At 37.9% G+C, this 26,539-nt stretch overlaps 2 protein-coding genes across 4 annotated transcripts in view; both read right to left on the bottom strand.

Moving 5' to 3' along the window:
* Window positions 1-335: 335 nt before the first annotated feature.
* On the bottom strand, window positions 336-5,912 carry dnajc18 (DnaJ (Hsp40) homolog, subfamily C, member 18). Of its 2 annotated transcripts, XM_007556961.2 has the most exons (9): window positions 5,713-5,912; window positions 5,431-5,589; window positions 4,023-4,191; window positions 3,726-3,871; window positions 1,666-1,872; window positions 1,460-1,572; window positions 1,120-1,229; window positions 860-1,032; window positions 336-606 (listed from the first exon to the last, which is right to left on the bottom strand). In XM_007556961.2, the coding sequence occupies exons 2-9, from the start codon at window positions 5,555-5,557 to the stop codon at window positions 482-484; spliced, it is 1,170 nt and encodes a 389-aa protein (XP_007557023.1). In that variant the 5' UTR covers window positions 5,558-5,589; window positions 5,713-5,912; the 3' UTR covers window positions 336-481. The 2 variants fall into 2 exon arrangements, with proteins under 2 accessions (XP_007557023.1, XP_007557014.1); XM_007556952.2 differs by having other exon boundaries at window positions 5,431-5,912.
* A 1,251-nt stretch (window positions 5,913-7,163) lies between these two features.
* The window catches only part of ppp3ca (protein phosphatase 3, catalytic subunit, alpha isozyme), a 41,427-nt gene continuing 22,051 nt past the window's right edge, over window positions 7,164-26,539 (bottom strand). The window contains exons 4-15 of one of the 2 annotated variants that reach the window (XM_007556934.2): window positions 25,672-25,796; window positions 25,446-25,557; window positions 25,048-25,193; window positions 24,810-24,949; window positions 18,546-18,623; window positions 18,316-18,410; window positions 16,523-16,648; window positions 15,688-15,765; window positions 15,077-15,161; window positions 14,781-14,878; window positions 12,532-12,582; window positions 7,164-11,032 (exon numbers count right to left, since the gene is read on the bottom strand). In XM_007556934.2, the coding sequence (XP_007556996.1) occupies window positions 10,854-11,032; window positions 12,532-12,582; window positions 14,781-14,878; window positions 15,077-15,161; window positions 15,688-15,765; window positions 16,523-16,648; window positions 18,316-18,410; window positions 18,546-18,623; window positions 24,810-24,949; window positions 25,048-25,193; window positions 25,446-25,557; window positions 25,672-25,796 (1,313 nt within the window). In that variant the 3' untranslated portion in view covers window positions 7,164-10,853. The remainder of the gene's footprint in view (window positions 11,033-12,531; window positions 12,583-14,780; window positions 14,879-15,076; window positions 15,162-15,687; window positions 15,766-16,522; window positions 16,649-18,315; window positions 18,411-18,545; window positions 18,624-24,809; window positions 24,950-25,047; window positions 25,194-25,445; window positions 25,558-25,671; window positions 25,797-26,539) is intronic. The other variant, XM_007556939.2, reaches the window with a different exon arrangement.

The raw sequence follows: 26,539 nt of genomic DNA, 5'->3' as shown, positions 1-26,539 counted from the left end.
TATATATATATATATTTGTGCTGATTTGTCCAAACACTGCAGTGTTATTTAGGTCTCTGTACTAATTTCCTACTGGAAAACCCTCACTAACATTCACCCTGTTATCTACCAAATAAATACATCAAAAATTTCAACAAAGACACAAGAAAACATTAAACCTAAACAGATAAAACATGTATGTCCCAAACATACAACTGCCTTTGTAGCCCCAAGGGGAGACTGCATATGTCATGCCATTTCTATAAGAAAGTTTGAAGGCTGTGAGACATCATACATCCTGCCAGAGCGAGTCTGCACTCCCTGCTGCCAACGCCACAGTGCAACTCCTTATTTTCCTACCGACGAAGAGAAGGCACGTTGTTTTCAGAAGTGCAATCTCCCACTGGCTGCACCGTCCCCCAACGACGTGTCGCAGCAAAGTGGCCAGAATGGGTAAATTATACACTTTGCTAAAGAAACGTTTCCTCCTCTCAAACTGTCCTCATTTGACTCTGAGGCGGCCGACCAATCGCTGCAGCTTCTCACAGTTGTCCAGCCTCATGGACTCTGCCTTCTGCTTTAACCGCTCGTCTCGGTAAAGCTGCCCCAAGTTTGCCAAGTCTGATTCTGAAAAAAAAGAGCAACGGAGAGAGAATTTAATCAAAAATAACAAAAAGTCTTTGGCATGCATTTTTTTTTTAAATAAAATTTTAGTTTTCCCTTGCTCTCTCTTTTAATCAACCCTGAAAATCTACACTGGCACCATATTTACAATGAAGGTGGGAAACCGAAATGTCAGTAACAACTGACAGATCATTTTGGATCACGGCAATTACTTTTACCAGGTTATTAATCAAGTTTGATAGGGATTCTCACTTACTTTGCTGCTTCTCCTTCCAGCAGCTGCTCTGCAAGTGTTCGATATAGTCGCTCTCGATGCTCTTCTCTAGTTCCTCCAGCACTGCTCCGCGGTACTCTTTCTGAAAACTTTTGTCCACATAGTACGGTACACCCATGTGCTGCGTTTCTCTGGACACCACCAGTCCCATCGCCCTGACGCCACAAAAAAGAATAATTAAGCAAATTCAAATATACTCTGTGCATCTAAGGTGGATTGGAATGTGATTTTTCTAAACTCACGGCTTGTAAAAGAGACTGTAGGGAGGATTAGTTGCCATCATCTGAGTAAAGACTGATATGAGGATCAACACCAGCACAGGCAGAAGCTGCAGAAGAGCTGTGAAGGTGTTCTGTGGGAAGATAAAAGAAAGACTGTAAATCACGTAGGCTGATTGGATTCTTCACGTTCAAGTGCATTACATATGCAGCTCTGATGTAATCTTTTAATCCATTGAATGAGACGTCTGCACCCTTGTTAAAAACATAAACAGTTCATCAGGACCCGTGGCTAATTAAAGCACCGCTGCCTCTCCGGGCGGAGACGACATCCTGACACGGCGGCTGTTAACGAGCCACTGACCTGACTCTGGTTTTCCTCCACCACCTCCTCCCGCCTTTCGTTAGCCCGCCGACGGCGAGGCTGGTAGAACTGAGAGTAGGAGGCGCCCTGGTTGGTGTATACGTGAACGTTTCCTGCAGAGTCAAACATTACACACTATTCTTAAACTTATCTGAGAAATAATCTGTTAAAATAACTCCTTCACACACACACACACACACACACACCTGTGGGAAACCTTCCACCAAAGAAAATGTTGAAGAGCTCCTCGGGGGAAATGTCGGCCTCAAAGTCTCTGTAAAAGTTCCGGTAGTGTCCGGGCCGGCTGTTGCCAGAGCGATGGGGTACATTTGAGGTTGGACTCTGTTCTCCGAACTGATCGTACTGCTGCCTCTTCTCTGGGTTGCTCAGCACTGCGTATGCATTACCGATGGCTGTTGGGAGAAACAAAGCGTTTCATGAAATTCAAATAATAGCGAGGGCTAAGTCATCCTCAAACTCTGGTGGTCCGTGTGCGCCCTCTAGTGGTTTGCAAGGTACTGCATGTAAAAGACAGTTTATTTGTGGGACATGAGCTCAAAGTGTGACGCGTACAGTTAGCTTACCACAGGATTGTGTTTAAAAATAATGATAGATGGCTTAAGAGAATAATGCCATGACTACTTATACGTTCGGAGGAATTAACGTGTGCAAGGATATTTTTCAGTTTTTCAAGGTAAGTTGGAGAACTTTTGTTTTTGGAACACTTATGATAGCATGCCAACGACAGATTTAGTTTGTCGTGGCTAGTCTTATTTACAAGTGCTGCGAATTAGCTGTTGCTATTGCACCATGATGCAAACATGGGACTGCTGTTTTATTCAGTTTATCTATGTCAATGTGTCTGTCCCTATCAAACAAACTTGAAAAGAAAACAGCACCACACTTCTCATTAAGATGAACAGAGAAAACAACAATAAAAGAGTTAAGATGTTGTGTTATTGCAGGGGCAATTTCAAGTTAGGAGTTTGTTGAATGGGTTAAGTGGCCCTCAACCTGTAAAAGTTTGAGAAACATTGGTCTAATTTGATCTGGTCATCCCACTTCTTGACATCTGTGCAAACTTTCAAAAAACTCTCTTCTTTTACTAGATATCACCCAATATTTTTTCTGTTTAAAAACCCTTGCAAATAACTGGTTGAAGAACTGGGTGCTCGCATTAAGAAAATCTCGTCGTCGCTCCTTAGGTGGGTTGTCAGTTTGATTTCAGCTTCCCTCCACATTATCTTTGGGCAACACGTTGAACCCTGAGTGAACCCATCTATATCAGCCTGTGAATGGTGGACTGCGGTTTGGACAGTAAAAGCGCTTTGTGTGGTCAATAACAGGAAACGGCAGGATAAGTGCTGTCCGTTCCCCACTTACAACAGGACGTTTATCGGTGTGGATATACACGTGAAAACATGACACAGCATTTTACCAGTGGACAAATAACCTAGATTTCAGACTGATGGCATAAAGAGGAAGAGACTCAAAACCAGGAGTAAAACTGATTTGTTGGTTTAGAAGATATGGTGAGAAGAAAAAATTATTCGTACCACTAAGATTTTGTCACATTATGAACACTTTAGTCTATTTTATTGAACACATATTTGACAAACCACCACATTGTGAAGTAGAAGGACATTTATTTCTCCACATAAAATATGAAAAGTGTGGCATGCATTTGTATTCAGACCCCTTTTTGCTGTGATAGTCCTAAATAAAGTCAAGTACAGTCGACTATCTTAAGAGGTCACCCACCCCATAAGTAAATGGAGAGAGTGTAAAATCTGCCCTTAAAGAGCAGCAAGAAGAAACAATCTGTTGAAAGAAAGCTATGCTTTTTATCAACAGCGATAGAGAAAGATGAGAAGATAAAAACATGGCAATACTGGAAAAAAATAAATAAATTCTTGTTAGTGAGTGCCAAAAAATTAATGGGCTGCATCCTTCCAAGGCAGCATTTGAAGGCTGAGGAAAGCTGTCCAAAACTCAACAGCTCCTCCAAATGCATCCAACTTATCTTTAGCATGTTACTGCTATGTGCTATGGAAATGTGAAGAATAAATCTGAAGGCTAGTCTGTCCAATTTCATAGCCACTCATTTCTGGTCTTTAGACCTAGCCTTAGTTTTACACCTGCGTCAACTAGGTCCTCAGAACAATGAGTTTAAGATGAACAATTATTGACAACAAATATGAAATTGCCTTTCTATTTCCCCCCATCCCCCAAAAAAAGAATGTTTAATGTTGTGTTTTACGAGTACCTTTGAATGCATCTGTGGCCCCTGGGGCGAAGTTCTTGTCTGGGTGAAACTTCAGAGCCAACTTCCTGTACGCCTTCTTCAGATCTTCATCACTGGCACCTTTGTCAACACCCAGGATTTCATAGAAGTCCTTGCAATTCTTTATTCTGCATTAACAAAGCATGCTGGATGTTAGAAGAGAAGCATGGAGAACTGTGCGAAGGAACCTTGAAAATGTTCAGAGTGCATCAATTTAACATCTGTAATTGTACCATTGCCTTTTCAGAAAGGCAGACTCAAGGAAGACGAACTGTTCACCTGAAAACACCTTGGCGTTGCTCCTCGGTGTAAGTCTTCTTTTCGTCATGATTCGTAGTCCTCCTTTCTTGGTTTCCGATGTCCTCGTCCCTCCAGCCAGAGGGCGGAGGCACGTGGTTCGTTTCTTGGGACGCACTGCCTCCATTTCTCAGTATGGCATCGATCAGCACTGTAACCAGTAACACAAGTGTTTGCACTCAACAATGACTGAGTCAAGACGTCTTAGAGACAGATATGAATATTAGCAAATGGAGGATAGAATTACGCTGCACATTTTTGTTTATATCATTGTTTTTAAATATTAGGATTCCTGTTGTGTTGGCGCATCCAACAGTGCTCAAATTTCAACAAACAAAGATGGTCTCGTTAAAATTTAAGGATAATGCCTATTATATTCAGGAAAAACCCAAAGGCCACACAGACTCATAAACTGCAACATGCTAGAACCAGGATCACTGTTCACAGTGGCGCAAGCTTCAATGGTTGAGTGGGTTCAGACCAAGAGAGAAGAGCTGCTCAAAAATGTATATCTGATTATCACATGAACAAGCCCAAGAGAAAGTTTATGGTCAGACGACATATAGTGACAAGAAGTGTGCTTTAAGGAGACAAAGTTAGTCTTTCAAATCTAATAACACTTTACTAACCACTAAGCATGGTGGTGGTAGCATTATGCTTAGGATCCGTTTTGCTGTATCCAATATTGCACAAAGCAGGGTGAATAAAGAAGGAGAACAAACTGCTAATTCTTCAACTTTGACTCAAATCAGCTTCAAAAATCAGAACTCTTTTGGGCAATCAATTGTCACAAATCGTCTTAATTAAGCATTAACAGACTTTTGTCCCAGGAGAGATTGAATATCCAATATTGTCTCAGATTTGATGTTTCCCACACTTCCTCACACCTGGAAAACGATAGAAGCAAATTCCATTTTTAAAGACCACATAGCCTGATCTAAAGGACCCACATTAATAGGATGAAACTGACGTCCATGATGAAAATCCTAATCAGAAATGTATGTGATTTTAATGTAAAGTATGTGAGTGGAGACAACCAAGCTGTTCCCAAGCTGCATTATTTGTCGTGCCAACAGGAGTCCTGTATGACAATAATGCAGTTTGATGACGCTGCTGCACAATGCATGAATAAATAGGCTTTAATACATTTCTGCCTGATGGTCTCCAAATAGGCTACTGTGAGGAGGGGCGGCGTGGGAGCCGCAAACAAACAAGCAGATCTACATTTTAGCATAAAGCTCACTCCTATCTAAAGGTTTAAAGCTAAATTGCTTTTCTGAATCCACAACAACTTTAAACTAGCTTCCCAGCAACCACACAGGCCCGGAATAAGCTCCCCGGTCAGCAACTCAGAGTGCAGTAATAGAAAATGTGCGTCAGCTAATTTTACCTCTGGCCCTGGTGCTGGGGTAGATTTTCTGCGCCTCGTATAGGAGCTGCAGTCCCCGATCCTTTCGGCCCGACCGTAAACACAGCTTGGCCTTCTCTATGAGCCGGTCTGCTTCGTCTTTGTCCATGACAGCTCTGTTAGGGGGGTTACTCAGCAGCTCTGGACCAGAACAATGTGCGTCAATATCATGTGGTAAAGGAGAGATAGGAAGAAAACGAAGCGACGAGCTTCGGTTACAGACAGCTGCGTAACGTTAGCTCGGCGCAGCCTGCAGTCACTCACAGTCCCAGTACCGTTGGCCCCCGGTGGTGGTCGGAGTCCGGCTGCAACGGGCCTGCCGCTGGGCCATCATTTACACGTAAAACGTCGTAAATGATCGTTGAATAGCTCCAATCGACGCTTATAGGGGAATTCTTAAAAATTACTGTGATGTCCAGAGATTTTGATTGACAAAAAGGTGGAGGCGACACTGTGTGATGTCATTTCCGGTTTAATGGGAGAAAACTGTTGGAAGTCGTTGATGGACAAGTTAAAATGCCTTTGACTTTGTATTTATTGTGTACATTAGTAAGGAATATGGAAATACACTTGACCATCTTTGATATCAGACGACACGTTAAAATTATTGAGCAAAACCATCAGGTGCAATATGGAAAACACATATCATAAACCTAACAAAAATTTAATTTTCAGTAAAAAAGGAAACAAATTCGTTGTCGATTTTATTCATTTATGACTTTGAAAAATATTCAGTATTGGAACATGACAATCCATTCGAAGAATCCATTTTTGTTGTTGCTGGTTTTTTTTTTACTGGTTTATAAGTAGTATGACCATAAATATTTCCATAAATTAAAATCTAGACGAAAAAATTTTTTATTTTAGTAATTTTGTTCAGATATATAAATATATCTAGTATCGTTCAATAATATAAATTTGACAGTCCAAATTATGAATCTCTTTCTAATATGTGATATGTAAAAAATGAAATGTTTCTCCCACAAATATTACATAAAAATAATAAAGCTGTGTTAATTTATGGAGAATACTGTACAGTTTTAATCTGGGCTGCTTGCATGAGTTACTGCATCACTGCAATGTATTGGAGGTTATGCTTGTGTCTCTTCTTATAAAAAAGTATAGCTTTTCTTTTTAGCAGTCTTAACCTTTCTGAACTTTTTGGGTGTGGCATCTTTAATTTTTCTCTGGACAGTATCTCAGATTTTCTATCAGGTTCAAACCAAGCTATTTTCTTCAGTCAATAATGTTTCTTTACAAAATCACAACTAAAAAAAGTCAAAGTACTGAGTAACTAAAGCTTTGCAGTTCACACTTTACATTTTCTAACCAATTAATGTGTAGAAATACCCACAAATTGGAGTTTACCACCTTGTGAAATACCATATTGATGAAAAAAGGAAACAGTTTAATATTTCTGCAAAGGCGTGAAAATGACTCAGCCATCCTTAGGCCTCAATACATAATTCAGTTTGTTTTAATGCAAACCACTACATGGGAAGGGTCTCTTTGAATCTTCAGATTTAGGAGAGCTATACAATTATATGAGCAACTACATTTAGTTACATCAGATTTAGGTCAGGATACCATTATAATGTGATAAAAAAAATCAAGTACAATACTTTTAACTGGCTTCAGAATTATAGGGTTTTATCCACAAGTAACTGCAGGTTAGAAGAGCACACCAGGGGGTTAAAGAATTGCACAACACAATCTGTTCATGCATATTTTATTCAAGAGTAAAAAAAATGTGATTTGTCCCATAGGGCATGCTTACAGTGTGTGTATTATTTAGGAAGTCAAATGCCAAAACATATCTCCATAGATAAAAAAATGTTGCAAGATAAAATCCATTAAATCTCTTTGTTGAAGTATGCATTTTGACTATACGAGAACCAGAAACCAAGGAATGAAAAGAACTGTAAGCTAAATTGTAACAATAATATCAGCAGTAAATATAACCAGAATACAATGTTTCCTGTTAAATGTGTGACACCTGATTTGTCTGTGTGTCCAATTCATTTACATTTGAGAAAACCATGCTATCATGCTTTGGCAGCCTGAAAGAGTAGCTTTTCACTGAGATTATATTCATTCACACTATTGAACATTTTCTGTACATTAGTACAACAGAAAAAAAATGTATATATAGTACAAGGCTTTACACCTTAGAAGGGCATCTCTGCATACAAGAAATCAATATAAAATTAAAAGCAGTGGTAGTAAATAAAATGAAACAAAAAAATACCAAAAACAACCAAAGGAAGCCTATTTATAAAATTTATAAAACAAGACAAAACTACAAATATAATCCAAAAATAAATGAATTCAAGTTTACTATTTGAAACACAACTATCTATCACAATTATAATCTCACATAACAACTAGGAACTTAATTGCATGCATTGATGCGTTCCATACATAGATGCTGTGTTAAGTCACTTTTTGTTCATCTTTACTTCACACACCTTTATCACTGAAAAGAAAAATGGCATCCAGACCAGGAAAACATTAATGAATGACAGAAAATTCAAGAAATTTGTTGCGAGGTGGGCATCAAAGATATTTATCATTCCAACTTAGATATTTTATTCAGGATGTGTCCTACTCTAGAGGTAGTCTAGACTCACACACTGTTTGGGGGACAGCGATCAATTGCATTTAGCTCACAGTGAGGCTTTAGCTTTTATTTAATATCAAATCATCCAGTTTAGATCATGTTCTAGAGTGAAAATAAATGAAAAAAAACAATATTCAGAAAAATATTAAAGTTTGATTAAATAGTTGAATACAAGATTCAATTTTCAATGTTGGCCTGTTGGCCTTTTTTCATAAAGAAAGTATTACAGATTAGCTATACTCATTCAATGATACATCTTTGCAAAATGAAAAGGCATTTTGCTGTAAACCTATTCTTTAAAGTCCTGCTAGACTACTTCAGATATACAGTTTTAAAACGATCTTTTCTCGCTTTATCTCCATTAAAAAAAAATAATAATAATAATCTGAGTCTACACAGGCTATGGGATTCCAAACAAACTGCTGTGATATCTACACCAGGTCAGAAAGTGGCGAAAATGTTGGCAACCACAGAGTCAAAATTTCAAAGACGGGCCTGAGCATGAATAAATCAGTGCTGGGTTAAAGCAACTGTAGTTTGTTAGCGTGGCCATTGCCCTCATCCCATTATGATTAATCGAAGGCTGTGAAATCCAAAGAACACCAGTGCTGATGCTGGTTATGATTAACTGAAACATAACGATACCTGGTGAATGTCTGCAACTTCCTTCCTTGTCACATTTTGCAAGCACAAAATCCAAGAATGTTTTGGAAAAGCAAAAGATGCAAAAAAATTAGCAGGATACCGATGTTTGCTGAAGTCACTGTTCGTGTTCTTGCCATTTCTTTAGCAAGAAGCAGGAAAGAAATAACAGTTCATTAATATCTTGAAACCGAGGTATGTCTCGACATTCAACGTCACTTTTGTTTTCCTCTGAAAGCTGCGTTAATGCCGAAGGGAAGAAAGGTTATTGTGAGACAGAAATGAAGCTTAATTATCCTGAAAAAAACAACAACAATGATTTTCATATGAATTCGTAAAATGAGGTTGGTTTTTTTTAACATGAAGCTGTTCTGATGTGAAATTAGGCATGGGCTGGTTATGTATATTAAGTTATGTCATGCATGTCATGCATAACTTAATAAAAATATGATGACTTTAAAACTGATTAAATTTGCCATCACACTGGGGATAGTTTGAAGTGAGATTAATAGAAGGGAAAGTGCCATAGTGGCAAGAGTTTTCTCTGGGTCTTCAGGGAATAGAGTAATCAATGCTGCTCATCCACATCTGCTGCAGCCGCCATTCATGGGCTGGTTGAAAGAGGTACTACATTTTGTATACAAGATATCAAGTTGGGCAATTTGGAAATATTTAGTAAAAACCACGGTTTTCTCACTGCTAACAACATACTGTAAAGCAGGAGGCCGCAGCATTACTAACTAATCAGCTAATATTTACTTTTTATACTTCTGTTACTCGAAAACATAATTCTGTGCAATAAGCACTTACAAAGTAGACCGTTACTAAATTCAGTTTTACTAGTCTATAGTTTTCCTTACATCTAAGAATCAAAGTAAATATAGCAAAAAAGTGATAAAAAAAAATTAAACAATTTATTATTTCAGCAGCAGTAGGGATATTCGTTGCATTTGCTGACTTACCAGGACTACAGATAAAAATGACCTTTCAGGTAACTCTGACGCATTTACATCAGTGTCCCTGCCAAATAAACCAATTAAATTCCATTTTATTTTTTCTGGGGTTTTTTTTTATTTTTTTTTTTAAATTATGGTAGTTAGATTAAATTACACGATGTTGCTTCAAAACTTTGTGTGAATGTTGTGAGAAGCTCAAACCAGCCCATGCCTACGTAAAATGCTCTTTTGGAAGAGACGTGAATAACCATAAGATAATGAACTTAAAAGGAGTAAATGATATATTTGGAAGTCAAATTTCTGTGTTTAATCCGGGGTGCTGAGGTAGCATCAGCAAACAGTGGGACTGAGTCTTCTAAATCACCTCTTCTTTTCCTCCAGGTTCTGTGATCCTATAAGATGGCAGATGTCGAGGAGAGAAGGAACCAGGCAATGCCGGAGGTTACTAAGACATATCCAAGGTGGATCTGGGTCTGCAGTGGATTTCTCCGTGACATGCGAACCCCGTCTTCCTTTTTTTCCCTGCAGGTTGGCAGCATCTTACAACAAGGTTAATCAATAAATTAAAGTTCACCGATAAGATGGCGTGCTGCAGAGTTCGAAGAGGTACACATTTTACATATTTGCGTCTCTTTTTTCTTTCCGTGTTGCCTCTCCCAAAGTGATGTGACCTAATACTAGCAAAAACAATAAGATAAAGTAGATCATTCTCCTTTTGATGTGCATTTGTGAGTGATTCATAATAAATACTTTTATAAAACATTAAAATGATTTGTGTGATATGGATACTGCACTCATGTTTTCTGTCAGGCCCTGCAATGAAGGAGCACACGTGTGTCAGCACTTGCAGCACAAAAACTCCCAACAATTCAGTCTGTAATCGAACTGAGAAGGGGAACTACGGTCGGACACAACTTGCAAAAGCACTTCTTTGCTGCAGCTTGTGGGTCTCTCTTCATCCCTGCCCATTTGCTGTGAACCCCAGCTCCCCCCTCCCCCTAACAGTGCAATGACATGCCGTCATGAAATAAATGACCTTTTCGCCCAGTGTTTAGATTTGCTGCAGGTTTCATGTTCTAGCGGTAGGCCTGTTTGATTTCTGTGTTCTGAGGCCTGAATTTCCCATTAAGCAAAGTCTTCCTGCATGCCTGTAACAGCGGCACAGTTTCCGTGGCTCAGACAACACATTACTGGATGTTGCTGTTGTCTTCTGTGCCGTTTGCCTCCGACATATTCATCTTGCCCATGGAGTGGCCCACGTGGTTCACCCCGTCCTTGCGAGGTGGCATGCGCTCGTTGATGCGGTCTAAGCCCTTAGCCTCCTCGAAGCTGGTGATCTTGTGCTGGGGGGAGAACCCACGAATAGCTGAAGAGGAGGAAAAACGCAGGGTCAGGGTTATGTTACTCAACAATCTAAGGGCATTCCGCAGGTCGTGTTACTGTGTCAGACAGTTTACATGCACCCATCATGGACTGCATTAGTTTTGTGCTTCTCATTTTGGACAATTAGTTTTCCATGGTGGCTTGATCACACAACATACCGTTCTGATTGATTTTTAAAAACAAGAGGTAGCAAGAGGAAGGTGAAGAGTTTGGATGTATTCCTCTGTCTTATTTATTCCACATACTTTGTGCAATTTACCAGAACCTTTTGCAAGTGAAGCAGAAAGTTAAGGTTATTGTGTGGAATATGCTTAAAAGCCAGGCCCCTGCCAGGAAGTCAGCCGATAAAAAAAATGTGGTCAACCGTTTTTGATAAGAGGAGTTTCCAAATATCCAGATAAAAATGTGCAAGAAGCTTTCTGATGACTACAAAAATAAGCTTCCAAATTGTTTCCAAATATTTGTCAAGATGAGCATGCAAACATTTGAGGTAATACGTATAATTTTAACAGAAGATCCAACATGAATTCAAACCTGTTAACTTAATTCTCCTTTTTTATGTTGCTAAATGTTGTAATGTCCATCTTATATCAATAAATTGTTATGACAATCATGCCCGTGATGAGTGAATGCAGACGTCTGGCAGCCATTATAAGTGAAAGTTAAAAAAAAGCTATGATATGATATATGATATATCCTCTCATGTGCCCAAACATGTCATGATTTCATAGTGTTAGCTGCATCAAAAGTGTTATTACATCTAGGAGAGACAATCAAGAATAATAATCACACTTCCCTTTGCTAATTTCCTTTATCATCATCATTACCAATTGTGAGTCACTGCCTCATAAGCAATGTTTAAATTACAAAATAAAACTATGATCAAAGTTTGTTTTTGTTTCCCCCCAAGAAATGAAACAGCTTTTACAATCCAAATATGAGTCAGTGTTCAATAAATAAATAAAGTGACAATATGAAAACCCAGACTTACTATAAACTCACTGCAAACTATGATGGGTGAGACATTCTATGTGCTTCTTGTAAAGAGAGGCGAAAAAAGGTGTATGACGAGGAGACTTTTTTCTGCAGATCTTGATCTAAAATGCGTACATACTGCTTACACACATCTTACACACGTGTGACTCAGACACAATACCTTTGGAAAGCAAGTTATTCGACAGATATTATTCATCTTGAGAACAGTTTCTAATGTAACTTCTTCCCATTAGAAAGTAGTTCAAATCTACTCTATGGTGATTTTTGCTTTATTTACATAAAATCAACAAGTATTATTTTGAAAAAAAGAACATTTCTCTTATGTTTTAACTCTGCTTGGATGAACTTCACAATAAGTTGGAGCTCTATGAACATAGAAAAGCTAAGCGTGGACTCTATATTGTTTCAACTATTGTCTGGAAATATTATATAGCAGGATACCCTGATAACATATTAAAGCAGTGGGACAAGGAGCACCAGTTTTACCTTCTCTGTCCTCATCATGCGTCTCGATGGCTTCAATGGCTTCAATGGTGGCTGAAGGGGGGAGGAGGGGAGCAGGTTACTCCTGATAAAGCCATGCAAATGTACAATGCAGCCCCAGGGAGAAGGCGACTCATGTTATTTGGCCAGATGAGTGGTACATGTTCACTGTTATTGAAGCCAAACTCAGAGGAGCGCCATGCATTAAAACTGAGTTAGTGTCAATCTCGGGTTAGAAAGTTTTCCTGAAAAGTCACACAAATAGATCCACAAAGAGAGACACAGAAATGAGATGATGGAAAGTGCGGGGGGCTGAGATGACAAACAAGGATGTGAGAGCATCTGAATTACTTTTAATGCTTTGTACTGCTTAAGGAGGTAGTAATTGTTTCTGCATGTCCAGTTTATATCATTGCTTAGGAAGGTCCTTATCTGAATAAACTCACCTGGTCCTCCTGATAAAAGCTGTTGCAATTCTCAAAACATTTTACCATTTACCACTTTTCCAATCATTGAAAACACAATATATAAGCACCTTATGCTACATTCTCAGTGTGGAAGTTGCTACAATGTTAAGAGAACCCAAAAGAAAACATTTATCCTAGTTACATTTCATCCAAGGTGTTGAAATCGGCTCTCATTAACTCAGTCGTGTGATGAAAATCGCATCTGCGTCCTCTTCTGTTTGGCACATGGTTCTGCGTGGTGAGTTACGTGATTCGCCTGAAGTTTGTTGCCGTGTTTTATGCCAAAATGCACTATAACATCAGTGTTGATATTTCACTTTAACTGGTCAGCTTCCACTCTCCTGTTTGTGCATCCACGGGACGCATGAATACTTTTGAGGAACGTTTATCAGATGTGGTGGGGAATTATGTACATTTGCATGATTCTGCACTAAATGACTACAAAGACGGTCAAACATTGTTGTCCATGGAGGAAGGCTGTATGCAGCGGCATTCTCTCTTGTGAGCGATTTGTAAAAGCAAAATGGAGGACGCATGGGGGGGAGCGGACACCCGGGAGGGTAGAGGAGTATCCCCCAGCTTTTGTGAATAAAAATGTCCATGTGACTATGAGCTTAATATAAGATCAGATGTCAAAGGTTGGAAATGTCAGGTCCATAATTATTTCTGCTTGTGCTGAGTTAGTGGCACCCTGTTTTACAGAAACTACTTTTTCCACATTCACTTTAAAAAAAAAAAAATACAGAGCAGGACGACCGCATAAGGGAGGTGTTGTCACGCATATGATTTCTCTCAAATGTCTTCAAAACAAGTATGGTGGACAAATTATACTGTATTTCTAATTTTCCGTTGGAAATAATTTCTCAGAGCTGTTTATGCTTGACCAATCAGTACAAGCGCCCTTATGTATCTATGACAATTTTGTCACACTGAAATGTTTTAGATCATCAAAACAATTGAATCAGTCAAAGATAACCCAAGTAATTTGAAAAACTGATGATGACGATGACTTCTTTTGATAGTGGAGAATATCTGCTCAAATCTACCTGGCCTGATGTAAGAAAGTAATTACCCCCTAAACCTATTAACTAGCTGTGCCACCCTTGGTGACAACTGCTTTCAAGCACGATGTGATAATTGGCAGAGTGTCTTTGCATCTCTCTGGAGGAAATTTGTTTAGTGCTTCTTTGCAGAACTGTGTTTATTCAATCACATTGAAGGGAGTGTCAGGGCTTGTTAAAAGTAATACTACAACATAAAAATTCAGAACTTTTATTTTCAACATTTTTAGATCTGATTAAGATGTTGTAGTGTTATTTTTTTTTCCCAGTAGAAATTATTTTTTTCCCAGTATATGAGGATAAGCATATTTCGACCACCTTCAAAACAAGTCTAAACTAAACTTTTGTTGTTTCATCGGGATGGGATTTTGGCCTCAGTTGATAAGCTGCGGCTACAAGTAAGATACTGACTGCAAATAACTTTGTCACAGAACCCTTAAAAATCCATACTACACATTAGCTGCTGACAATAGGCAGCAGAAAACTCTAAATTATACCCCGTAAGGTTTGGATTAATATATCATTGGAAGATCCAACAAGAGACTAAAACAGCATTTACTGGCTGCTCTTTATTTAAGGGGGATTGGAGAAAGAGACAGATAGAAAAATAGATAAAGGCAATGGAAGAGATGAGAATGCTGATGAGTACAAGAACGAACCAAAATGAAAAAGAGAGAGAGAACCAGTGCTGGAGAAAAAGACTTAGGCCGAGCCTTCTGCTCACCACTCTGCAGTGTCTGTCTGCCTCCAGAGAGAACCCCACTTGGCAACATGCCAGTGGGCGTCAGGCCCTTAAGCGTCAACACATTTTCACTCTCCTCTCTGCAGGAAGAACAGAAACAAGCAAGCAGGTCAGAAAGCTATGCTGAACCCAGATCAGACTGGAGAAAAAACACTTTCCCCACTCACACAAACACACACACACGCATACAAAACAGACCTTATATAATGTCTGTGTTTCAAGATGTACACTACAATCATATCTCCATTTACTAACACACTCTTGAGCAAAACGTCTACCTGAGAACTGAGAACATTTTGGCCATTTTTCCAATAGCACGGATCTTGTTTCTGATCACCTCTTTGCGAGCCGCGGCTGCATTGGCTGCAAACAAACAGAGGTAATCCATCCACAGCGATTATAGACACACACCATAACAACGCTCTATTATTTTCCTATTATGTCAATTTTGAGAAATGTAGTTTTTGTCAAGTCAAAATGAAATGATATGTTCTTATGTCTAGAGATGCATCAATCATTAAGACAGAAATCAGAATTTGCCACTTTGGTTGACTCTGACAGATCAAAAGCTGAAAGCTTTCTATTCATTAAATACATTATAAAATAAACAAGGATTTTTTTTGTGTATGTCTGGACCGGTAAGTAGAGACCTTAATAACAAGTAATCAGTCATTTTTGAAAAAATAAAAAATAAATAAATAATAAAAAACAACACTCCATGCCTTCTTTCTAACATGCAGCTTTAAATCTGATCCTAAATAACAACTGCTGAGCTGTTTTCCCTTTCTGAACAGCGGCGTGTGCAGATCTAGGTCAACCCTGAACCCACAATGTACCCGTGAGAAATATAAAAGATGAATTATGAAACGCTCTTCTTTAGACTTCTCACCATCAAATATCTCATCTTCATCATTCATCAGTTCATCATCAGAGCAGATGCTTAACACATTCACCAACATTTCGGTGACTGTGGAGGAAAGAGTGGACAGGAAGCAGGTAGTCACTGAGCGGTGCAGGAAACAAACCAGGGCATAAAGATAAGCTGCCTTACAGTGTCTATAAGAATTATTCACCTCCTTGGATGTTTTGCCATTTTCATTGCTTTGACGAAATAAGTAATTGTATAAATATTCAACCTCTTCAAAATGTCTGACTTAATTCAACAGTGGTCTAGTCAATTGGTCCTATTAGTCTCACAATAAGTGGAATGGAGATTACCTGAGTATAAAAACACCTGGCTCTGGAAGCCTGTCACTGGTTAATCAGTATTCCTGGCTACCATTACAGCATGAAGACAAAAGAAATCAGCAAATCAGAGAAAAGTATATGTTAGGGGAGGGATACAAAAATAAATCTCTAAGCCACTGGAGTTCACTTCAATCCATCATCTAGAAATGGAAAGGATCTGATCCTTTCCATTTCTAGATGATGGAAAGAAATGGAAAGGATCTGATCCTTTCCATTTCTAGATCTGCCTAGATCAGCGTGCATCTAATGACTTGAGAGGAAGGGATATGCATCCACTTACATTATGTTTTTATTTAACTGTTATTACTTAGCAGAAATCTGTTTTCACTTGACTGTTAAGGGGCTTTTTTCCCCCTCAAAAAAGCCAAACTTTGTTGATCACAAGTGATTTGTACAAGCTATAAAAAGGGTAAAACATCCAATGGGGGCAGATACATTTTAAAGGGCAACGTAATAGAAGCGAGGAAGGTTTCTACCTTTTTCCCCAACAAAAGGCAGGGACCAAGTAAAGACGTCCATGAAGTTGGGCAGCCAGTAGGGGTGTGGCGAGCAGTTGAACTGTCGAATGTTCATGACGTTATTTTCATATTTCAGTACAGCAGCTGTAAGGGAAGCAGCGAGAACAGGGGAGTAAAATGTTCCACTTGAACCCGACTCCTCCTTACAACCAACGGACCTAAATGATGCTGTGTGACGTGCAGCTCGTTACATACAATCACCATCAAACTACGTCATACTGCATAAGACAAACACCTGATTGTTAAGATTTGATAATTTTTTTGTTTTGTTTTAATGACATCTACATTTACTGCCATTGCTGATTAAAAAAAAGCATAGAGTTTTTGTGAAAATTAAAAAAAAAGAAAAAAGATTTGTTTACAATCAGAGTTGCAAAAAACAACAGAAGCTGTGACAATTAGACCGGACAAAGACACAAGATAACAGAGGGGATCACAAGGAAGATTCTGCTCCTGCAATAAAAGCTTAATTTATATCAAGGATTTTTTTTTAAAGGCACAGATGTTGTATATTTAGATTTCAGATCAAGATTATTATTCCTCTGCCTGATCAACGCAATTATATGAGGTCTATTGAGGCATGAGAAGTCTATCTTTTTAATTATGAATTCACAACTTCATGATAAGGTGATGTCAAGATTAATAAAGCATTCCCTTTGAAGTAAAAGTAAAGTGTGAGTTTGCAGCCGGCAATTTGCGATTGCAAACTAATCACTAACGCTATGCCAGAAAGATATTGGCCAACGACACTGTGACGACAACACAACAATTATATTAACATATCTGACTCAAAATAACCTTGAGCTGTTTGTAAGCAGCTAGTTAAAAATGCAATGAATTGAAAGATAACCTCGCTTTTCTGGCGTCATTACTCTAAAATCCACCACAAAATCACAACTTTTTAAATGAAGGCATAGAATACTCTTACACCTTCTTATAGATACAAGGCTCGGTTTACATTTAATATTGTTTATTAGAAGAAACAGGAAGAGAAAAGAAAATGCAGTATTCATCCACTAGGTGGCCTTGCTGAGGCCAGGGACTGCTGACACTGTTACATCAAGAGGCATAAAGCCACATGGAGATAGTCAGCAATGCTGACAGTCCCTCCCACGCTCCCCATCTCCCATAGCCCATGGCAACCAAGACGCAGATCTGAGAACACAAACAAACGGGGGCTCCCTGATGCTTTATTATGCCTGTTCACAGCTAAACGCACTTATATTAACTCACACACTTCAATTTGTTAGTTGAAATCATTTTCACGGAAAATCACAGGAAGTCTTGGTAATTATTTACAACTGACAGGGCGGCTTTTAGAGGATTCTCAAATGTCAGATTTCACTTTAGTGACACATAGAGTCCTGGAAAATTGAGCAAACATCTGTGAAATTGTGCAAAAAATTAAAATCTGAACTGAAATGTGCTTAAAAGAGCAGGGGTACTTCAACTATAGGAGATAATTAATTAAGACACTTCTCTTTTACACCATTAGGCTCCTACTTTACATTTTTTTAATAGAATTTAAAAATATATATGTTCTATTTGACCTTAGATAGTTGAATACATCATATGCATGAGGATGACACATTTAAAAGCTTCTTGTCATAGTGGGCCAATTTCTGTGACTCAAAAATCACCAAAAAGCAACTCTCTAATGTGCAGAAATAAGACAAAGATTAATGTAATAAAAGGTGCAAAGAAACAATAAAAAGAAAAAACTGAAAATTAGAAAGAAAAAAAAATCTGACCTTTATTGTTGTAAACATCCAGGTAATTTGGCGCAGAGAAGATGGTTATGAGGGATGGGAATCCAGTTGTCTGACTTTTACGGTACATCCGGTAACTTCAGCATAGCAAGGAAGAGGTGAAGAGAGAAACAGAAAAAAAGTTTATTCAGAAATTTAAAATCTAGTTGGATTTGTCTTCAGTCAAGAAATGTTTTATTATTTTCGCAGATGTGTTTTTTGTTTCAACGTACCCAGCATCTTGTGCTTCATGTGCTCGGATAATTGATAATAGGTTATTGCTCTGTAGGAACTCACATACAGCTGGATAACTGGAAAATAAAAGAAAAAATCGATGTTTAGGCAGAAAAAAAACAATTAAAAAGAAAATTGTGTAAAGTTAAGACAGATATTTAACAGGCATGAAATACATTTAAATACATTCAAACAAAACATTACACTCTTTCATTAAATAATTTACTGGAGGGGAAGAAAGTAGTTGTGCTTTTTTTTTCATAGCATTCATTATTTCCTAAATGCATAAACCCTCACCCTGCAGCCGGTGAGGAAAAGATTACAAATCAAATGTTTCAACTTTTAACTAAATCTGTAATATTTCACCTGATCAGCAGATAGATAAGAGTGAAGGTTACAGCAAGTCTGACAATATCCAAAGTATCTCTATGTGAAAGATGGATTTAGCACAGTAATGAAAACTGTCAAATATGTGGCTGGTTATTGAATAAATGGAAAAAGTTGAGAGTGAGCGCCTCTACATTTCCCATTACTGTTGTGCAGCTAAACCTTACCGAGTAAAAAACATGTACTCAATATGAGCAAGAATCTATTTAAAATTGTTCATTGTTTCAGTTTCCCATATTTGAATCTGTTTTACTTTTTTTGCATTATTTTTCTCCTGATGCACATTTGAAAAATATTGTGTGTGTGTTTTTTTTATATATATATTCTATAAGGCCATCACTATTAGGTTATCCATATTCATTTCTGCATCCTTGAGCATCCTTGCGGTCAAGAACAAGCTGTGGCTGACATGAAGAAGGGTGAGAGTATTAATTAGTTTATAGGCTTTAATTTAAAATTAGCTAGACTTAAAGAAGCTTTCCCAGACATCGTGCTACCTGATACACCACAGGGCACCTTCAGAAGTGTATGCATCTGCATGACAGAGCTTTTACAGCTCATTGTAAAGAATCAAAAGCATATTATTATGTTACTTAATGCTAAAATGTATCTGTGAAGCTGCTCACTTCTAGCCGGCTTTTTGCTTTAGGCTGGCTCTTATTTATTTATTTATTGCTATTTGCTGATTTGTTCCTGTATATTTTAAATGCAAATGTGTTATTTTAAAAATGGTTTATCATTGTGATTTTTCTTAAGCTTTGAATAATCAAAGATATTTCCTTTTATTCTTCTACACGTGTGTGTCTTTGATCATTTTTATTGTTATTTGCTTTTCACACTGGATCATTTTTTTTTCTTTTTGCTGAAAGCGTCAAGCTTCACGCACACAGAGAGACACCAGGACACCTAAAGCATAAAGAGCTCGAATGGAGGCATAAATGAGTAGCCATAATCTCCTGCTGATTGTTTCTCAGCAGGAGATTATGCAACTTTAATAAATAGATCATTTTTGGAAAAGGCTTTTCCAGCATCTTTAGGGCACTAGTTTAAATTTCCAGTCATTTAATTACTGTTTGAACTGATCATAATTCAGTGTTTCCAGATTAATGCGTCCTACTGTGAAGGCAAAGAATAAGAACACAAAAAGAAGCGGAAATGCATTGTGTGTACACTGAGTAGTCACATTGGAATATTCAATGCAAAACAGAATCACTAGATGTTACAGCTATGATCAATCTTTGTTTCTGTGTGACACTAACAATAATTTCTTCAGTTCTTTCGTTTTACTCAATCATCATGCTCATTAAATCACTTCCGGTAAAGTCTATACATTTCTTTAAGACTGTCTCTAAATTCCTCCCCCCTCCCAGCAGAATAAACCATGCAATTGTTGCATTTTGACTCATGAAATTTAAATTACAAATTGACTCAAACGTAAAACTCCTAATACCACCAAGTTAAACCTTCTCAGTAATAATCGTCTTCTGCTGCTCTTCCGTGCAGTCACTGCCATCCGTGGACCCATCAAACTTTCAGCGGTGTTTAAAATATTAAAGTGCTCCAAGGTTTATGCCGGAAGAAAAACAAGGGGACTGCTGTGCCCTAAGCACCTAGCAAAACTGTGCCATCCTTCCCCTTTTATTTAGGTCACATAGGTAACACTCCCTCGAGGAGAAAAAATATGCTTTAAATTACATGCGTAGCTACGGAAACATGTTCTAAGGTTTCCTCTGTGGCTGACATTTGAGTTTAACAACACAGCAAGATACTGCACTCAAAAGAACGTTATATAACCGTTTCTATTAAAAAACATCTACAGCACATTTTAATGTCAGACATAAGCCTGAAACTCGCCTTGTTTCAAAATCTATAATAATATTCACGTGAATTAATCAAACACACATTAATATTTTAGTCCCATTTTATTTGGTCAAACTACATTGATCGATTAATGCAAGGAAAAACACGGTATGGACTCGATAGCTGCCCTCCGATCGTTCCTTTTCTCTCCTTTGTGAAAACGCACAATGATATGTGTTGGTGAGCCTGTGACTGAGAACGAGTGAAAAATCTGACAAGTGAGTATGAGCGAAAGAGACAGAGAGGGATGGAAGTGCTGCGTCGTGAGTGTGAAACCGAGAGTTTTTTTTTTTCCCTTTTCTTTCACCTAAGATAATCCATCTGTGAAGCTGCTGGTCATTGCACTCAATTCCCTCCCAATATTTAAAAAAAACCTTACTTAGTTCATCTTGTTGTAACCACTGCACAAAAAAATTACATGTGAGCAAAGATAGAAAGCCAAGACGAAACATAAGCTAGACTTTAAGTCAGATTCTTAAAGTCTAGCTTATGACTTAAGGTCCGATTCTGTTAGGTTTAACCACAGTGGTGTCCTATCAAAAATGGTTAATTTTGACTTGGTCACGTTTGTTTTTAGGCTACAATAACAAGCAAAAATGGTATTTCATTGTAACTTTATGTGGCTAAACAACTCAATGTAGGACACAGTTGTGAGGTGGAAGAAAAATCTTATTTGGTTTCCGGTTTTTATTAATAAAATCTGAGAAAAGTGGTTTGCATTTGCATCAACCTCAACATATAATAAGGATGCAGAATGCAGAGCAATTTTTAAGTCATGTAGCATATTCTTTAGATTTAGGGTTATACTTTAACTGGGACATCTGAACACATGAATATGGTCCATTGTAGCATAGCCTGTATGTTAACCTCAACTCCACAATTAGGTCTTATGCAAGTTTCCTTCCAGTGCGTTGCTCTCTCCATCCGTCCATCAACTCTGACTCGCTTTCCAGATGCTGCTGAATTAGCACTACTTCAGTAAATTCATATTATCAGAGGTATTCAGTTTTATGGAGAATTATTTATAAGTTTCCAATTGATTTCCAACCCAAAACACAGTCTTTATGAAGTTGCCATCCTATCTTAACCTTGCCTTTGTATACACTGTGTTTGAAACAGATTTTTAAAACATTTTTTTTGCATTTCTCTCATAGTTTCCTACTAGAATTTGGTACTTTGTGCTGCATCCATACTGTAGGGATGTTGAGAGTCATAATGACGGAGAGGTGTGTTTGAGAGTGAAGGCAGAACAAAGCCAGGGGGAGATAGATGACTATAATAGCAGCATCCTCCACACATGTAGAGAACAATCCTCACTAGTGAGTTCCCATCTCACTGAAAACCAGTCGGCGACCATTTCACTCTGGTGGAAGAGAGAGCGTTTTGTTTCATTCATCTAAGGCAACCGGATTGTTTTCATTGATATTAGCTAAGTACTTTGACTTTTAGGTTACCGTTTTGCTCATAACAGTCTCATTTATGTTTGTGCTGGTCACAGTGTCATGTTTTATTAAACTTAACCTTTTAAAATGACCAATGTATTATCTGTTACCATGAGCTGGAATAGACAACTATTATCATTATTATCCTTTCCACATGGGAAAAATCTAAACATGAATCATAAAAAACTTACTCTTTAAACTGAGGAGTTTTAAAGTGATTCTTTTCTGAGCCAACTCTGCTGCTGTGCTAACATAAATAGTAAGATGAAGATAAGAAATATGAATTTTATTTTCCCCCATAGCATTGCTAATGCTCTTAGCATTCCAGTCTTCTGTAAAAAAAATGTTATAAAAAGAGGCATTTTGTGTTGAACTAAGTTGTTTTAATATCCAGCCAACCACAAAACAATGTTCTGTGTCCAGAGAAGCTAATTTCTGAGAATAAAACCTGTCTCCTTGAAGTAGTTGCACATTTTCTGAAATCATATGAAAAAGAGAAAAACCCTGAGAAGAGTACACAGCGCAATAATGGATAAAAATATTCATGGCTGTACTTGTCGTTGTGTCTCTTGTGAAATTGCCAGAGGTCCTTGCAAAAATCAGAGAAAATTAAATTTTAGCTGTAATATGATTTTTAGCAGCACACACTTGCCTGGACTGTGATTTCCCCTCTGAAGGAACCCAGAAAATCTTTCAGATTTTTTCGGAGCCAATCTGGTTCAGGTTCTGAGCTTTCATTAAGAATATTTTCACTATAATTGCCACCTAATGTCTTCCCCTTTCCACCACCAGCTCCCTGCCATCCCACAGCAATATCAGGTCAGATCTCACCTCTTATTATTTTTGCCTGACTTGACTGATGCAAATACTTTTGAGTCTCCTTTTTCCTGCCTATCATCTCTTTATGAGCTTTTCGTTCTTTTAAGTTGTCTTGCATTTGATGTCTATGAATAGATTATAATCTCAATATCTATTTTTAATCTCTAGTCACCACTTAGTCACCAGATATCAGTAAAAATTTTGATCTTATTTATATACGGTTCCCTTCTTTGATTTCTGATGTTTTCCTCAATCTAATTAGAGAAGAAATGATGCGTTCAAGAAAACCTGTGTAACCATAATTTAAAGCAGTTCAGTTTATTGCATAGTGTGACCTGCAACTCATAAGTGCTGCAGACACAACAGCCACATGAGTCAAGTGACTGTGATCACTGTAGTATTTGGACTTTATGACAGGGATAAAAAGCAATGCAGGCTGAAATATAAAACCGTTTAATACCCAGGGATCTTTATATACCAGAGGCTGTTAGCGGTTCTTAATAATGTGTTTGTATTTACTGTGGTTTCATAACAATGACTTCACAGATGTCTCTCAAACTGAATTCAGTATAAAAGGACTTTTCTACTAGTTTTCATTAGAAAACTAGTGGACTTAAAAAGAGTCCATGAATCAAGGGGGGAGTTCATTTAAAATCAGCGTTGAAGTCGAAAGCATCATCTGTATAAACGGTAGAGAGGCTGATGTCGACAGGGACAGGCTGGAAAGGTTTCTACTAGTTTTCACTAGAAAACTAGTAGAAACACCTGTGGTGGTGTTTCTACTAGTAGAAACTAGTAGTGGTCTTGGACTACAGGTACCGTGTTGCCACAGCATTTACAAGGTAACAGAAACAAAAAAGGCCAGAAAAAGGCGCCTGGTGCGGTGGTACTCTTTCTTCAAGCAAGGACTTAAAATGGTCTCACACTCATGTTTTCTGTTTCCTTCAGAGGTAAAAGATTTTAAACCATGAATGTCTGTTCCCAACAAAGCTGCCACAAACAACCAACAAAATCCTTCTGTCAAGTGATTGAAATGCGCCTATAAATGCATTGTTATATTTTAAGACAGCTAAATATACTCTAATTGTTTTGTAAGTAATTCTAAAAAAGCTGAAAACATTTTCATGTTTTAAGTTATACTCAAGAACGGTGACTTGAATTCATAAACAACAGCAATGCTGAATTTTAGGTAAACGCCAGGTATCAGATGTGAAAATGTTCATGTTAAAGTAGAAAAACAGTTATAAAAATATTCATATCCCTCGTATCAGGACCTCCTGTAAGTGCCAGTTTAAGAGGATGGAAATATGTGAGAAATCATCTGGTTGTAGATAAATACAGCCAGGTGAGTGAAACCTGACAGGATGGGGCAATCAGCTCTGTGGTCAACTTATCTGCTCTTACTCTGAGAGTATAGTTTTCTCTGTGCATATTGTTAGTAATGGTATCAATTGAAAATGAGGTGCATCAATGGAGTATCCATGCAGGACATGGACTAATTACGTCATTAGTGATTTTTTGTGATGCAGAATAATTCAGGTTAAATCTGAATTGTCCATGTTTTTAACAAGAGACCAAAGTAGTTTAGCTTTTTTTTTTAAAAAAAAAAAACAACAAGCAAAGAACCTAAACAATAAAAAAGACTGTAAAATAACTACTCACTGCCAAACAAGAATTTACAAATCAGATATAAAGTTCACCACTTTTAACCTCCTTTGGAGGTTACCCTCAAACCCACATTATTCCTGCGCTCACCTGTAGAAGTAGGAGCAACCTCGCACTGTGTTGTGACTGAAGTATTCCTGGGTTTTCTCATTTCCAAAGTCTTCCAGAGGATCAGACCAGAGCAGGTCACACATGGGCCCAAATGCTGGCGGCTCTTTGAACCGATCCAACTTAACACGAAGAAGAGAAACGTTTTAAGGCATAAAAAAAAACTACAAAAATAACGAAGCGTTACGTGGGGGACGCCGTTCTACTGATTCTCCATTACCTTCTTAATGTCGTCTAAGTTGTGTATTTCAGGTGAGAGTCCTCCGTGGACACACAAAAACTGCTGGTTCATGAGTGCAGCCAAAGGAAGGCAGTCAAATGCATCCATACATGAGTCATACACCTGCTCTGAGTACTTGATTTTACCTGATAGACAAAACGATGGATCAGCTGCACGGATGAGAATTAATGCTAAGTCTGAACTCATATTTTTCACTAAAACATTTAGCTATCAACATCAAATTTTCATCTGTTGACAGAAAACTCCAACCTTTCTTACTGTCACATGTGCTATAGTGGATTAGCTCCTCCAGACATGCTGCAGGCTACACAAAAGCATGCCAAGACTAGAAGAACAGCCTCAAAAGCAAACGCGTTGAACCCTGCGAAGGTACTCACATTCTTGTTTGAAGGTGAAATATTCTGTCAAATGTCTACATTCATGATTTCCACGAAGTAAAAATAGCGTCTTTGGATAGAGGATTTTCAGCGACCAAAGGTATAAAACACACTGTCAGAGCAAACAGACAGACAAGCATAGATTTAGTTATTTTAGAGCACGCATCCACTGCTGTTAAGAATCTTTTTTTTTTTCCTTTCAGCACATACAAACATATATTCTCACCTCAATACTGAAGTAGCCACGGTCAACATAGTCCCCGAGGAACAGGTACCGTGTTGTGGCTGGCGATCCTCCCACTTCAAACAACTTCATAAGATCAAAGAATTGACCGTGGATGTCCCCACAGACTAGAAAATGAGCAAAGGAAAAAAATAGAAATATGGTATTGAATTAAAATTTTTCCTCTGAATGTTACTTTTTTGAGCACAGCAACTTTGCCGAGTTTGGCAAAAAAAATGTCCTGAATTATATAAACATAAAGAATTCCTTTAAATTAGAGATACATCAATAAATTTTCATGTTATTTAAATGCATATATTTTAGTTGAATTTGTACTGTGTTTACTGCTAGTTTAATCTAATAATCTATTCAAGGAAAACACAGGCCTCGTTATTAGCATCATTTCAATTGTGTGTTTTAATACAGCTCTAATTTATCAGACCCAACAAAAACAGGTTAACAGGTAACTGAAGAGATTTTGGGGGTATTTTTTGTGATTTTGGTTTAGTACAAAATAATGAAAACCAGAAAGGCATTTTTCCTGTTGGTGAAGTCGTATTTTATTATTTGGGAGATCAAAGAGTACTTAGGAGGGAGAGGAAGCTTTTACATCCCTTGATGCCCAGCAGTAGGAAAACTTGCAAAGGAAATCAGTGTGACTCCACAGTCAGCCTGAGTCAAGCGTCTCCATGGTAACAAACCATTCCACTGGCCAATGAATGGTGATATGAACTTAAAATCCTTTCTCATGGTATTATGTGTCATTTAATGAGATGAAAAGTGATGACGATAAATGTTTAATAATCCATCGATTTCTTTGTCATAAATCGATCAAGCATAAGATTGTTTTGTCTGGCTAACATTTCTGCAG

The sequence above is a fragment of the Poecilia formosa genome, unplaced genomic scaffold, assembly GCF_000485575.1.
Source record: "Poecilia formosa unplaced genomic scaffold, Poecilia_formosa-5.1.2 Scaffold3, whole genome shotgun sequence".
Lineage (NCBI taxonomy): Eukaryota > Metazoa > Chordata > Actinopteri > Cyprinodontiformes > Poeciliidae > Poecilia > Poecilia formosa.
This window is presented reverse-complemented; position numbering and strand designations above follow the sequence as displayed.